This window comes from Cyprinodon tularosa, unplaced genomic scaffold, assembly GCF_016077235.1.
Source record: "Cyprinodon tularosa strain WSP-4 unplaced genomic scaffold, ASM1607723v1 ctg466, whole genome shotgun sequence".
Taxonomy (NCBI): domain Eukaryota; kingdom Metazoa; phylum Chordata; class Actinopteri; order Cyprinodontiformes; family Cyprinodontidae; genus Cyprinodon; species Cyprinodon tularosa.
This window is the reverse complement of record NW_024039192.1, coordinates 351,695-367,628: the sequence shown is the minus strand read 5'-3', so window position 1 is coordinate 367,628 and position 15,934 is coordinate 351,695. Positions and strand designations below refer to the sequence as shown.

Genomic DNA, 15,934 nt, shown 5'->3' with positions numbered 1-15,934 from the left:
AGCTAAATTCAGTCTAAAATCTGATCCCTAGATGAGTGTTAATGCATTGAGGTATGGTTTTGTTTTTTTTCACACGTGTTGTGTGAGAGCTTGTGAGTCTTAGTTTTGAAATCAGGCTTGTTCCCATTAGCAAAGGCATAATCTCTTTATAAATGCTCCAATTACTGCACTGTCAAGATCCCAGAGTAAAGCACCCTATTCAACACACAACAAACAAAGAGAGGGAATTAGACAAAGAACAAGAACACAGAGCAGCTCAGGGAAAAAAGAACTGTCCATTGATTATGTTTGGTCTAAAATTGATGTATGTATTGTTAAATGTGACGAAAGAATCTAATAATAAGGGAACAATGATATATACTGGAAGGCGTGCAAGCTCTCCAATATGTTTTTTAAGTCTTAGGCTACAAAGTTATGGATTTAAATTTGAGCAGAGCCTAAAATGATAATCATTTAAAGACATTTGAAGACATTCATTTAAGATTTAAACATTTAAGATTTAACATATTGATACTTTTCAGGGTAGTCCTGTTTCTCTGACTGTGACTGGCTGGATGTGCTGTCTTCATCCTCTGACATGGGAGCTGGCTCAGAGCTCGTATGCTTGGCTGTCTTTCCTGGAACAGGGCCGACTGGAGCTGGTTTACAGTTGCCTCTTGTTTCTATGCTTCTTCCTGTATCTCTGCTTCTGTCTCCTTGAACTCCAGTTGGCCTCGGCAGATGGCCGCTCACACTGAGCCTGGTTCTGCTGGAGGTTTCTTCCTGTTAAAAGGGAGCTTTTCCTCTTCACTGTCAATACAAGCATGCTTAGTGTGAGGGATTGCCCTCAAATCGATGCAATCAACTGGTTTTCTTTAGATAGAAAACTTTGAATCAATTTGACTGGGTGACCTGATGAACTGTAAAGTGCCTTTAGATGACGTGTTGTAAATTGTCGCTATAGAAATAAACTGAACTGAATTGAAACTTGCAGAAAAGGAGAGACAGCTTTAATGACCTGGTCATTAACATCTCAAGGGCCAAAGTTCTTAAACTCTCTATCACTATGGATATTTGTTTTACCTTAGTAATACTCAGAGAAAACATTACAACAAAAATGTGTGAAGGTTTCAATTCAGGCTGGGTTCCACTTTTGCCTGTTTTGAGCTAATCTAGTCAAAATGTCAACGTCAAATTTATTTATATAGCACAGGTATAAAACTGCACCAAAGTGCTTTACAGGAAAGACAACAACATCAATTAACGAAACAGAATGTGAAACACTGCTTCAATTAAAAGCAGAAGAATAAAAATAATTTTTAAGAAGCGATTTAAAATGATCCAGGCTGTGGGCGGATTAAATTTGAAGAGGTAAATGGTTCCACAGAATTTAAGCAACAACAGAGAAGGCGCAATCTCCTCTCCTCTTAAGTCGAGTCTGAGGAACTGTCAGTAATAGTTGATTATTAGAGCGTAGACTTCTTGACACAGACTGGAACTTTAAAAGGTCTCTAAGATAAGGAGGAGCTAATCCATTTAAGACTTTATAAGTTAATAAGAGAATCTTAAAATCTATTCGGTAAAAGACAGGCAGCCAATGTAAAGAGGCCAGTATAGGCCTTCTATGGTCATGCTTCCTGATTCCAGTAAAAAGCCGAGCCGCTGCGTTCTGGATCAATTGAAGTCGCTGCATCTGTGATTTATCCATGCCTCTATATAATGAATTGCAGTAATCAAAGATGGATCCTTAAAAGAAACTAAATATTTCCCTTTGCAGTTTAGAGCATCAATGATATCTGCTAGTTCCAAGTCAAAGCTGAGCTTTGAATAAGTGAATTAATTTACTTTTCCTCTGAGTATTACATACTAGAGAACAGGACAGGGAGTGTAAGTTAGTTAAATAATTTTGTTAATTTGACTTCCCTGTTGTTTATCTAACTTCAAATTCTGAACTTTAATCTTTGGTAAATATAGACTAAAATCAACTCCAAGCAATGGAGTTGGAGGTTATACTAACCCCTAGAACCCTACGGACCCACCGGTGGGTCCAGCTGCTACGTGACCTCGTAATTTTAACAAACCCCCAGTATTGATGTAAAAAACACATTTGGCACAGTTTGGTGACATTTTTGGATAAATGTGCCAGAATGGCCTCTCCGCCTAAGAAATTTCTCACTAATACCATTCTAAAATAAATATGATTCATCTGATTGAGTCCAAATTTGGTATATTTTTACACAACATTTAGATTTAAAAGTCTGTACTACTTTTTTGTGCTATAAATAATATTTTGGTAGTGTTTTGCAATGTTTATTTCAAAGAAAATTTTGGCGAGGTTAAAAAAATGCAAAATATTTTGTATTTTGTCCCTAATATTTCAGGCAGGGTCAAAGCTACAATGGTGCTGACACCAGAAAACCATTCTATGACATCTTACCTTTACAGAGGTACCAAAAGTTTCTTCTTAAATCTAATAGCTGTGAGGCTATAAGTGATTTACTTTTGTGTGTTTTTGTCAGGCAGAAATTTATTTACACCCCCTGAGGGTGTAAGAGGCTAATAATACCATAAAGATCAAAATAAGGATCAATATTATTTTAAGTGCACTTTATATATAAGTATCTTAAAGTTCCACAAACAAAAGTGAATGAATTTTAAAAGCTAGAAATTAAGGTAATGACTAGGGATGCACGATATTGGGATTTTGGCCGATATCAGATATGCCGATATTTTAAAACTCATGTAGCCGATAAAACCGATATCGATACCGATGTTAAAGCTGGATAAAAATAAGTAGTCATTGAAAATAGCAGTTTTGTTATCCATTTCTGACACTTTGAAAAATAATATACTCAAATATATTTTCATATGCTGATATCAAATAGATTTTTAAAAACGCGGTATCAATCTGTTTAACTTTCAAAATCTCGTGAAATTTCATCGCTCTGTTACAAACTCGTGATGTTTTGCAAATTCTTGTGAGATTTTGTTAGTAAAATAGATCGATACCGCGTCAATATATCAACATATAAAAATATGGCAGCATTTCGTGAATTTTCGGGGGATTTCGTAGCATAACGATGACATATAGCAATATTTCATTAGTAAAAGAGATTGATATGGTGTTTTTAAATGGCAATATATCAGCATATGAAGATATTGTGATATTTTAATGTATCAATATTTTTTCCCTCGTCTTTAGAAGTTTTTAAGTCTGTAAAAAAGAAGTTTTTGAGGAAGAAGAAGAAGTAGTATATTTTTTTTTTTAGACTTTAGAAACTCAGAAGCTGATCAAATATCGGGTTAAATATCGGTGGGGTGGTCGATGTCCGATATTCAGTTTTAAGGCCGATACAGGCCGATACTGATAGGGGGCAGATTATATCGTGCATCCCTAGTAATGACTGACTTTAACAGCCAGCTACAACAACTGTAGAAATTTTTGCATCCAAAGATGCACCTGCATTTCAAGCATGCGCATGCAATCAGTTTCACGCTTGATAAATTGTTTGTGAGTAGTAAGGAGTTATATTTGCATATACTGCTCCAATAATTATGGGATTTAGTTAAAAGCACACAGACAAAGCCTTTCTACAGATTTTACACATTCATTGTCTATTACAACCTGGTCTGTTGTTCAGTTTTGCATGTACTATAAAGTTACAATTTTATTTATGCTTGCAAAATATATATTTTTTTAAATTAGGCTCATATGGAAGATGGGAACAAACCATTAAAAGACCTGCATCGAGAATGTTTTAAACTTCTCATGCTATCTTGCAGAAAGATTTTTCTTTTCCGCCTGGGATAACCTCGCTTCTATTTGCAACGCACTCTTAAATAACATGTTCATCCATTTCAGTTCATCCACTTCATGTAATGAGTTCACTTGAAAAAAAATAAAATAAAAAACACCTAACTTTTCTGGTGCACATATAGATCAAGAAAAAGCTGCTTCTGTATTCTTTTTTAGGCCCTTGGTTGAAAAAAATAAAATAAAAATACCACCGCTGATAAAAAAAAATATGAACTGAAACATTACTTTCTTAATATATAACTTTCTCTTCTTCACCTTAGCTGTTTTGTCATTTTACAGATGAATGTCTAATAAATTCCTATAGCTGGAATGAAAACATAAGGAAGCAGAGTAGGGCCACTGAAAAAAACAAAAAAAAGTTAAGTGATTTTTAGATATTATTTCAGGTTAAAATGTTAAAACAAGTCGTAATTCTGACTTTTCTCTCAGAATTTTGACTTTTTTCTCAAAATTCTGACTTTTTTCCCATATTAAACTGAAATCAAATTAAAAATCTGCTTTTTTTTTTTCAGTGGCCCTAATCCTCTTCTGTAAAAACAAAATAAAAAACACGGTATTTAATCAAGTTTTATTGTTCTTCTCTTTAGTTTAGAAAAACAAATGCATTACATTTCCCCAGAAGCAATGCAAACAAAAACAAATGATAGAAAGACAATTAGAGGGTTAGAAAGACAATTGCAAGCTTATTTACATTACCATGATTCTTGTCACATCAAAGGGCAATGTAGAAAAAACAAATAACTATTCTAATTAAGCTATCAGGCATGTTTGAAGCCCTTCAAAACACCCATTAATAATATTTTAAAAAACGAAACACATAAAACAGAAGACTAAATAAGTGTTTTGCTATAATTTAAAAGCTCTAGCAAAGATGAGCATTTCCTTTTTTTCAACAGTGATTGTAAAGCTACAAAACATTATTAAAAAAGCAATCAAAACATTTTACATTATATTTCATATTGGTTAGACGATAGCAATTTCAACCTGGAAAAAACTCAACACTGTACTCACAAAACAACATCCTTACAGCACAGATAAAAATACATTAACTAGAATTTTACAGTAAAAATTCTTTGTTATTTGGCTTTAAGCTGCAGATCCTGAGGTCTGAGTACAGTGACATGAACAAAAGCTCTTCAAGGATTATAAGATTAGGCTAAACAAACAACCATTAAAGCTGTCGTCCAACCTTAAGAAAAATATATAAAATAATAGCTGTCTGACTTTCAATGAAAAAGCTAAAAAAAATGTGACTGCATGTAAAAATGTGAAACCACAGATAAATTCAGGGTAAATGTATTTAGGCAATTTTATTGAAAAGCATCTTTTAACAGTGAGTCAGCATGCAGACAGGTCTGAAGGAGCTACCCTGAGGGACTCCTTGGCATCAGTCTCAGCCCAGAAGATTCGTTATGATTCTCGCAAAGTATTGCAGGTAATATTCAACACAGCATCCAGGAAAACATTGTAAAAAAGCAACAGCTCAGCCCTCTTTGGGATTTTCAACTTGTTTGTTTTAATCCACTGAGAGGTTTTTAGGAAAGTGTTTTATAAAATACTCAGGATAACAATTACTGTTTTCATTGCACTGGTTTAAATGTTTAGACACTTGACATTCCTCTGTTCTCCCGCTGCTGTTCTATTTTTGTAGAATTATAATTATCCAATCAAACTAAAATTATTTCATTGCTAAATAATAATAAAAAAAACTAATCTAGTGCATTTTTAAAAATTTACAATAGAAGTATTTTCTTTTCTTTTATATTGTGGTCCCATGAGATCGGGAACTACTTCTAAAAATGAAATGCAATGAAAAACATAGTTTTAGGAATGTATTAAGGCCTTAGGTTTTAAGTTAGGAAGACATTCACAAGCTGTAATCTTGCTGTAGCACCACTGTTGTTTCAATGAGGTCACTTCCTTTCTTTCGGTGTTTCACTTCCTCCTTCGACCACAGTAGTCACCCTGACAGCCTCCACCTAGTTTCAGGAACAAAGACAGTTACTCTCTAGCTGACATTCAAACACAGCACCTATATAGTAAGAGGGAATAAACACAGTCATCCTGGGCATTTTAGTGTTTATCATTATAGAAGCTACATATTACGTTTGCTTATTTTCATAGGAAACAAATTTTAAAATATTTTTTTCTTTTAGTTTTTTTTTTTTTTAGCTGATTAATACATTTTAAAATATCTACCTACATTGCTGGGACTTTTAATTCAACTGTATTTAATTGGGTTTAACAGTTTGATGTTCACTTTCTGGCCACTTCATTAGTTTCATCTGTTCTATTAATTATAACAGAAGAGAAATCAACTGATAACAATGTAGATATTAAATGCATTTAAAACTCTTGATTTGGTAAAGGTGACCTGTTAAAGGTGGAGCCGAGTCTCGTAATAGATTAGTAGTGGGGTGGTTGATATCAGTCGAGTTTTTAGTTTTTGGAAACTATGGATTTGCTTTGATTTTAACACACAACCAATTATAAAAGATATTCAGCAATCTGTAGTTGTGTAGCTGAAAACGTCTCGTTTATGTCAGATTTCAGAGGAGACCCCTAAAGAGAGTTAGTTTCAGCAGGGGCATGTACTATAACTCTTAAATTGAACTCCAGATGTTCACTTCACTGAGAGTGAAGGAGCGGCCATGTTTCAATTGTTGTATGGACCTAAATCTGTAAGCCAGGGGTCTTCAACATTTTCCAGGCCAAGGACCCCCAAACTGATGGCGAAATGGAGCTGGGACCCCCTAATTATATATAGTATGAAATTGTGTTATATCAAACTGGTCCTATAGTCACTCTATTACAGATGCAGTAATGTAACAAAAGTAATTTCGCCCTGGGATTATTAAAGTATTTCTGATTCGTATTCCTGGTTGATGGGACAGGTGTTGTGAATGAAACGGTGCCCAGCTGGAAAGAGCTCCTGTGTGTCACTGAATGTGTGCATTTATCTGTTTACTACAGTGTGTGCAGTTAATATTTAACTGTGTGTTGAATTCATGTTAATGTGTATTTAAAGACATTTCAACTAGTGGAAAAAATTGCAGGGGGGAATATAAAAAAAAATAAAATCAACCAAAACTTTTGCAACCCCCATGCAGTACCTCTGTAGAGCCCCTAGGGTTTGCGGACCCCCTGTGGAAGACATCCGCTCTAAGGGACGTTTCCATAACCTTGCGGAAGCCGTTATGCAAATATAGGGCATTTCTAAAGGGGCTAAAAGGAGGTCCAACCAGTTGTAAAACGGTGTATCTAACAGAGTGGCAAGAAAGTGAATGAAGCAATGTTATTAAAAGGTTAAATAATTTGTCTGATTGTGGTTACCTCTGTAGCCTCCAGCTCCAAGGAAGGCCTGCATGGCAGCATATTTGGCTGCTTTCTGTGCTTTAGCTGAAAAATGAAAAATGTAAACAATGTTTAGTTTTTTTCAAATGAGCTCTGATGGTTTTGTTTTCCAGTCACTGTTAATGTTACATTTTAAAGATTAATTGTCTATAATTGTTTGAATTAAAGATGTTGTATTGCAGAGATGGCAAAAGTACTCACTTTCCGTACTTGAGTAAAAGTACAGATACTTATGTTAAAAAATACTCTGGTAAAAGTGGAAGTACTGATTAAAATTCTTTACTCAAGTAAAAGTAACAAAGTACAGGCTTGTAAATTTACTTAAAGTATAAAAGTAAAAGTAGAAACCACTTTTTTCATGCCGTTGCCTACATTTTAAATGGATGTCTGCCAATAGGACTAGATCTCCGTTGTGTTCATTTTCAATCATCTCGTCGTCCATGCTACTATGCTAACGCCACCGCCACCAAGCTGCAATGATTTGCCGCCAATGAATACCGCCGAATCTGTCGATTCATCTTGTAGTGGTGCGTCAAATGCAACGTAGATTCCCATCCAATTAGACTGAATTTGGTGTTGATGACGTGAAAAATAATAATGGTAACTCCATTGAAATGATTCAAAACTAAAGTAACGAGCCAATTTTTTAAAATGTAAGGAGTAGAAAGTACAGATATTTGTGTAAAAATGTAAGGAGTAGAAGTAAAAAGTCGCCATAAAAATAAGTAGTAAAGTAAAGTAAAAATATCAGAAAAATCTACTTGAGTACAGTAACAAAGTACAATCTCTGTTGTATTGTATTATATGTTATACAGATGTGTTTCTGTTAATGGTGATTTGCACTTTATAGTAGTGAAGCCAAAAATTGAGTTTTTCTTACATTTTTGTCCAGTCCTTGCATATCCTAGGGAACAAGAGTGGGATAATTAAGTCAAGATAGGCACTGCTAACATCAGTGACATCATGGTTAACATTACACAAACAGCAGCTTTAACATTGAAACAATCGGCATATTTCTTCTTACTAATGCATGTAACATGGTTAAGGTTATTTTACCTGGGTAGCCACCTCCTGCCCCAGCACCATATCCAGGCCCAGTGCCCCCTCCTGGTATAACACATACATTGAAAATGAAGACACATTTTTCCTTAACTTGGACAGTATTTTTCTCATTCACCATGATCGGACTCCAAATGTGTTATTAATGCCTGTTAATACAATATGAATAAAAACTAATTGTGTGTTCTTTAAAAAAAAAAATGTCTGAAGGACCAGCACACTGTTAGATTATACTGCACTTGTAAAGGGCCTTAATACTGTGCATCTAGACTCCAAACCAAAGCACTAAATTTTCTGGAGCAATTTCAGTGATTAAATGTCAACATTTACAAGGTTGATTTGACTTAATATTTTAAGGGGCATAGCTCATGGTATATGAATTTTCAAAAGTTTCACTAACAGCTGACTCTGCATGCAAAGATTTTTCTGAAACATTATTAGGCTGTGCTAGCGTTTAATTTGTTATTATTTAATATTACATAGAAAATAACACAGACAAATAGATGGACAGACAAAGACATTTTTGTCACAGTTGTCACACTACTCCAATGTACTCGAAATCTGATTTATATTACGGTTCATCAACAATTCATTTACATTAGAAATAGCATTTTAATGCATTGAATTTGCATTAATTTCAATGAAAAGGTTTTAGCCTTTGTGTCTTTTTTTATTTAATGAACCTATATGCTTTATACCTGTTTTTGTCCCTGAGTGTGGCATGAACTGTCATTTTCCTTTTCTTTAAAGCCGTAGGGAATTGCCCAGTTGGTGCTCAACTTTATACGAGTGAATAAGTGAATGTGATTGGGTTATGAAGAGGGCGGGGTTGTTGTGGTGGAAGGTTCACAAGCAAGTTTGATTGAGGCCAGTTTTTTCCAAGCATCTTGCTAACAATTTAGTTAGCAATTTAGTGCTAGTATTGCCAATGGGAAATTACATTGGGACCAAGCAGCAGTAAAATGGTGACTTATACATTTTTATTTAGAAGAAGAAAGTGGGGACAAAGATATTGTGGAAGAGGAAGCCAGGGCGGCAGAAGCTTGGTTTGGTGTAGAAGGCTTACAGCCGTACATGTTTGAGCCCTTGCCTCGCAACGCTGCCAGTTCTGTTAGCTCTACGCCTGCTGAAGACACAGACGTCCATCCCCGTGAACACTGGGAAGGAACTCAATGGTTAAGTAAATTATTCTTATTTCTTATTTCAACCGTTGCGTATATTAGCTGCGACATATGAATCAAGATGCTATGACCGAAATAATTTGATTAACAGATGACCGTTGATATATGATTGGCCGAATTTAGGTGTACAGACTGAAGTATAACTAACCAGCCTTCATAAGATAACGGAAAAAAAACACAGATTTTAAGACAGGATTTCTTTTTAAATAGAAAATTTTCAAATTTTGGAACTATATAGTCTAATAAAGAGAACATTTATTTACATGTTTAAGCCAGAATGATTTGACATTTAAATATGACTTCGATATGACTTTAATGCTCTGATGGGACGCTCTGGGGACGATTCACTAGAACTTAGCATTGCTGTAGATCTTTTTTACTTTTATTTTTATGAATATTGCTTAGTTTTCTATAACACTGCGTTGTCTTTTACCACAAGACATTTCAGAGTAGGTTGGCTCTATTATATTACTGTGTTAAATGTCAGCTTCTTTCGGATAGTTCCCACAAAAGGCCCACTTGTCTGTTTACACCAATTTGTTGCATCTGGAATTGTACTGGAATTCTATTTAGGCTCAAAAAGTTCCATCTAAACACAAGCGGGACAGGAGGTTGATGTATTTAACCTTATTTCATCCCGATTAGTTTGTTTTTGGTCTTTTTGTATACTGTAGACATATAACATGAATATGCACCTTTATAGCACATGTTAAAGAGTATATGTAAACAATGTTTAGACTTGACTTTCTGTACTCTCTGTTAGAGATTTGTACTATGACCTTCTTATATAGTAATATAATTAATGAATAGTACACTGCATGTATTAGGTCAAGATCAACATCATTTGAAAAAAATATCTAAACCTTTTTAATTTTCTGTTGTTCTTTTTTAATGAAAGACATTATAGACTTTTACCCTGTCCATATCCAGTTCCACCCAAATAGGAACCATACGCAGATTTAGGTGGCTTTCTTGATCCAAGTGATTGCCCACCAGGTTGGAAACCTCCTGTCACGCTTCCAGCCCCTCCAGGCCCAAAACCACCAGCACCAGTTCCTCCAGGACCAAAACCACCAGTTCCGGTGCCTCCTGGAACAAAGCTTCCAGTTCCAGTTCCTCCTGGACCAAAGCCAGTAGATCCAGCACCTCCAGTGGCTACAGAAGGGCCTGTCCCAGTTCCGCCAGGGCCAAATCCTCCAGGACCAGCTCCTCCTGTACCTCCTGTGATGACAAAGACTGCTTTAGAGATATAAATATAGATATGAGCAACTTATTATGGATTAAAATAAATTAGATTACCTGCTCCATAACCAGCTCCTCCGTAACCTAGACATGTAAAGATGAAAGGTATTTTGTCAATTTTTGACAGTATTCTATGACCAATTATGTTGTTATGCAGCTCATTGTCAGCTGCATTAGAATACCTGGCCATGATCCCTACATACCTGATTTAGAAGGTTTCCTTTTTCCAAATCCTTGTCCACCTGGTCCAAACCCAGTTGCAGTCCCAACACCACCTGGTCTGAAACCTCCGGGTCCTGTTCCAGCTCCACCTGGTCCGAAACCTCCAGTTCCAGTTCCAGTGCCACCTGGTCTGAAACCTCCAGGTCCTGTTCCTGCTCCACCTGGTATGAATCCTCCAGTTCCTGTGCCCGCGCCTCCTGGTCCAAAGCCTCCAGTTCCAGTGCCAGCGCCTCCTGGTCCAAAGCCTCCAGCTCCTGTGCCAGCGCCTCCTGGTCCAAAGCCTCCAGTTCCTGTGCCAGCGCCTCCTGGTCCAAAGCCTCCAGTTCCTGTGCCAGCGCCTCCTGGTCCAAAGCCTCCAGTTCCTGTGCCAGCGCCTCCTGGTCCAAAGCCTCCAGTTCCTGTGCCAGCGCCTCCTGGTCCAAAGCCTCCAGGTCCTGTTCCAGTTCCACCTGGTAAGAAACCTCCAGGCCCTGTTCCAGCTCCAGCTGGTCCGAAACCTCCAGTTCCAGTACCAGTGCCACCTGGTCTGAAACCTCCAGTTCCAAGGCCAACACCACCTGGTCCAAAGCCCCCAGTTCCTATGCCAGCTCCAGATTTAGAAGGCTTTCTTTTCCCTAAACTCTGGCTCCCTGGTCCCACACCTCCAGGTCCTGTGCCAGCACCTCCTGGTCCAAAGCCTCCAGTTCCCTGGCCAGCACCCCCTGGTCCAAAGCCTCCAGTTCCTGTGCCGGCACCTCCTGGTCCAAAGCCTCCAGTTCCCTGGCCAGCACCTCCTGGTCCAAAGCCTCCAGTTCCTGTTCCAGCTCCACCTGGTCCAAAACCTCCGGGTCCTGTGCCAGCTCCTCCAGGTCCAAAGCTTCCAGGTCCTGTTCCAGCACCTCCAGGTCCAAAACCTCCAGTACCAGTGCCACCTGGTCTGAATCCTCCAGTTCCAAGGCCAACACCACCTGGTCTAAAGCCTCCAGTTCCTATGCCAGCTCCAGATTTATAAGGCTTCCTTTTGCCTAAACTTTGGCTCCCTGGTCCCACGCCTCCAGTTCCTGTGCCAGCACCTCCTGGTCCAAAGCCTCCAGTTCCCTGGCCAGCACCTCCTGGTCCAAAGCCTCCGATTCCTGTGCCAGCACCTCCTGGTCCAAAGCCTCCAGTTCCTGTGCCAGCACCTCCTGGTCCAAAGCCTCCAGTTCCCTGGCCAGCACCTCCTGGTCCAAAGCCTCCGGTTCCTGTGCCAGCACCTCCTGGTCCAAAGCCTCCAGTTCCCTGGCCAGCACCTCCTGGTCCAAAGCCTCCAGTTCCTGTGCCAGCACCTCCTGGTCCAAAGCCTCCAGTTCCCTGGCCAGCACCTCCTGGTCCAAAGCCTCCAGTTCCTGTGCCAGCACCTCCTGGTCCAAAGCCGCCAGTTCCTGTGCCAGTGCCTCCTGGTCCAAAGCCTCCAGTTCCTGTACCAGCACCTCCTGGTCCAAAGCCTCTACTTCCTGTGCCAGCACCACCTGGTCCAAAGCCTCCAGGTCCTGTGCCAGCTCCAGATTTAAAGGGCTTTCTTTTTCCCAAAGTCTGGCTTCCTGGTCCAATGCCTCCAGTTCCTGTGCCAGTACCACCTGGTCCAAAACCTCTCGTTCCAGTCCCAGCACCACCTGGTCCAAAACCTCCGGTTGCAGCACCACCTGGTCCAAAGCCTCCTGTTCCTGTGCCGGCTCCACCTGGTCCGAAGCCTCCAGTTCCAGTGCCACCAGGTCCGAAGCCTCCAGTTCCAGTGCCACCTGGTCCAAAGCCTCCGGTTCCTGTGCCGGCTCCACCTGGTGAGACTCCTCCAGGCCCAACAACACCAGGTCCGTATCTGCCAGGTCCAGTACCTGTAGTAACATAGTTGAATAGATTAATATGCACAGAAGCCAAAGACACAATGACACAGGTCCAGAGCAGTTTTCATTATTATTAATATTAGTATTCATTTAGTGTTACCTTTTGTTTTCTTTTTATATCTTTTAAAGGTTATTTATTTTGTTGGAAAGAAATCTTTAGACATATGTATTTATGAAATTCTTAGAACACTTATTACACTAAGAGAAGCAAGGTGACACCATATGCAACCGGCACATTTACCAAAATATAAATTAGTAGGCAATGCGAGTGAAGTGTTTTGCCCAAAGGCACAACAACTCGGATGGAAGTAGAATTTTAACTGGCAACCCTCCAGCTGCAGGGCAAATTTTTGCCCCCTACTCCTACATCTCCCCAAAACTATCTCCGTTATTGATGTTGTTAGCACATTTGTTGGTGAAATCTACTTAGACCTCCCAAATTTCAGAACTAGTCCGACCTTTAGCGGCTCCCCCTAGAGAGAAAACTTGAGCTTAAAACTTTGTCTCAACAATGGCTCTCTACTTAAAAGCTTACCTTGCTTTTTAGAAGTCCCACACAGCTCTGTTCTTGGATAGTCTTATTTGCTCCTTACATTCATTTTCTACATTAAATTATATTACATCACTCACACCAGATGTTAAATGATTATTTATATACATGCAAAAATGTCTAAGAAGTATCTTTTATCCTTACATCTGCTTTGAATTCAACTAAGTGTATGCTTTTTAAATGTTGTCTGTTGAAAACAGAGAAAAACTAAATATGTTGTTTTTCAGAACAAAACTTGGACTTGATCTCATACTTATTTAATATACCGGTATAAGATTATATTGAATAGTTCGTTTTGCTTGGTTTTATCACTATGATACATTTCCTGTGTTTGGGAAATTATCTATATATATGTATGTATTTATTTTGGCCTGTGGTGGTTTTGCCTCAGATCTCTTCCTTCTTTTAACTGGAATATGATGGTGCTGGTAGAATTAGGGTTTAGCCAAACCCTTTATGTTACCTTGGTCTGACCATAGCTCTGTTGAGTGACTCTTTAAAAGTTTATAATATTATATAGAGAATCTTTATTATAATGTGACCCCAGCTGACATTTAGCTTATTTTATGTCTTCTTTTTTGTATGGCTTTAATTGTTTGTTTGTTTCTTTTTTTTTTTTATTATTGATACTGTAACTTTCTGCTTGAACTGTCTTCAAGTGTATAAAAGCCTGTAAGTTTTGTTTGTGAAAAAAATATAATAGAAAAAAAAATAGAAAAAAATCAATCATGCTTCCGATATAAACTGGGTAATGACAAGACCAAACAAAGCTCTGCAAGAGGGAACACTCACTTGATTGGTCATCATTAATGGAGTACTTCAGTCTGCAAAGCAGATACACTCTGCCAATCCTAACTAGCACAACCCATTAGATAAAAATCTGCCCCCTCATTTATATATAAGAACTTGAAATAGAAGGAGCTTAAAATGACAAAATAAAAGTCACCAAATAGGTGAAGTAGCTTTAAAGAATAAAAGTGTCACACAATAATACTCTATTATGAACAAAATAAATGGATAAATTATGCAGTTAATAAATCTTTGAATAAATGAATACATTAAAATATAATAAAAATATATTAACATATTTATTTTGTTTTATTTCATTGGGATATTTATGCATTTAACGTAATATTTATCACAATTTAACAATATCAGTATTTATTTATTTAATTTTGAATGAAACTGCTTCCCATAGTAAATGGAGCTCTAAAAATTTCTATGAAAAAAAGATACACACACAAAAAAACTTTTCAATGTATTATAATATGGTAAATTAGTAATTTCAAATTTTCTTCATTTCATATGTGCTTGTTTGCCTTGTTTTTAAAACTGAGTGTTGCAAATAGCATCTCAATAAGGGCCAGTACTACAGGTGACTGTGAAATACAAAGAGAGAAACAAAACCTGGACAACCTGCCTTGTTGGTAAATGGTTGTAAATTTTGGGAAGGTTTCTATCTTTATGGCTCAGTCAGAGACAATCTGAAGGTAAATCAGCGCTGTGAACACTTTGGTTTTGGTATATTTCTTTAATTTTTACATCTTTTTTACTCAAGCATTGTTGTTTTTTTTGGCTTCAGTTTTCAATAAAAGCTGGATTTTATTTGCTTTCCCTTTGAAATTGTTGTACCATCAACCAATAAGTTATGTTTATTTTATTGGTTAAATCTGGCACATTTAGTTTTATTACTAAAAAATTGTCATGGTTCCTATTTAACTGAATGAAGAAATGAATAATAAATACCTTGGCCATATCCAGCTCCACCCAGTGATGATCCATAGCCTGTTCAGAGTTGCATGTCATGAAATGCTTCACAGCTAGTTAAATAAATAAGTCTCATTAGCATTAATATATTTATTATTCTACCTGTTTTTGGTGGTTTTCTGGTTCCTAGTCCTTGACCTCCAGCAGAATAAACACCAGGAATAGACCCTGCTCCACCAGGTCCAAAGCTGCCTGGCCCAGTGCCAACACCACCTGGACCAAAAGTGCCTGGTCTGTTTCCAGCCCCTCCTAGTCCTGTGCTGGCAGCGCCTGGTCCAAATCCAGCTTGACCAGTACCACTGGGTCCGTAACCACCTCCAGGGAGCGAGCTTCCAGGTCCAACACCAGGACCATAGCTGCCGGGTCCAACTCCAGCTCCATAACCTAGAAAGAAATACTGTTCAGTTCAAGGTTCCTTCATCTGTGTTTAAACTGCATCTATTTAATGCTGTCATACTTTTAGAGAGTTTGCCAGTTCCAGAACTGGTGCCATATCTAGAACCTGCTTAACACAAATTACAGACAGGTTCTCTGTTTATCTAAACGCACTGAACTTTTATTTTTTATAGCTTTGAATCTACCATCAGGTCCTATGCCGCCACCATATCCTCCCGGTCCAACAGTGACTCTACCTGAGCCTGGTGCTACACCTCCTGGACCAGTTCCAAACCCGCCAGGCCCAGTTCCATAACCTCCTTGACCAGCACCATACCCGCCACTACTGGGGTAGCGTTGACCTGAGTGGGAAATAAGGGATATGTTGTGCAGCAGTTCAAGCTACCTCCTAACTTCAGAGTTTAAGTCTACAAACCTCCACCTGGTAGAACCCCAGCTTGATTGTAGCCTGCAAAAGATAATACATGAGATTAATAAGTTTAATGAAACAGACATAAGCTTTGGGTGA

General features: G+C 38.1%; 1 protein-coding gene across 1 annotated transcript in view; it reads right to left on the bottom strand.

The window, feature by feature from the left end:
* Positions 1 to 5,731: 5,731 nt before the first annotated feature.
* The window catches only part of LOC119794001 (fibroin heavy chain-like), a 35,629-nt gene continuing 25,426 nt past the window's right edge, over positions 5,732 to 15,934 (bottom strand). Inside the window, exons 39-48 of the mRNA XM_038301335.1 lie at positions 15,842 to 15,874; positions 15,663 to 15,767; positions 15,133 to 15,414; positions 15,010 to 15,048; positions 10,836 to 12,704; positions 10,690 to 10,716; positions 10,306 to 10,611; positions 8,207 to 8,257; positions 7,130 to 7,195; positions 5,732 to 5,775 (exon numbers count right to left, since the gene is read on the bottom strand). Coding sequence (XP_038157263.1) covers positions 5,732 to 5,775; positions 7,130 to 7,195; positions 8,207 to 8,257; positions 10,306 to 10,611; positions 10,690 to 10,716; positions 10,836 to 12,704; positions 15,010 to 15,048; positions 15,133 to 15,414; positions 15,663 to 15,767; positions 15,842 to 15,874 — 2,822 coding nt within the window. The remainder of the gene's footprint in view (positions 5,776 to 7,129; positions 7,196 to 8,206; positions 8,258 to 10,305; positions 10,612 to 10,689; positions 10,717 to 10,835; positions 12,705 to 15,009; positions 15,049 to 15,132; positions 15,415 to 15,662; positions 15,768 to 15,841; positions 15,875 to 15,934) is intronic.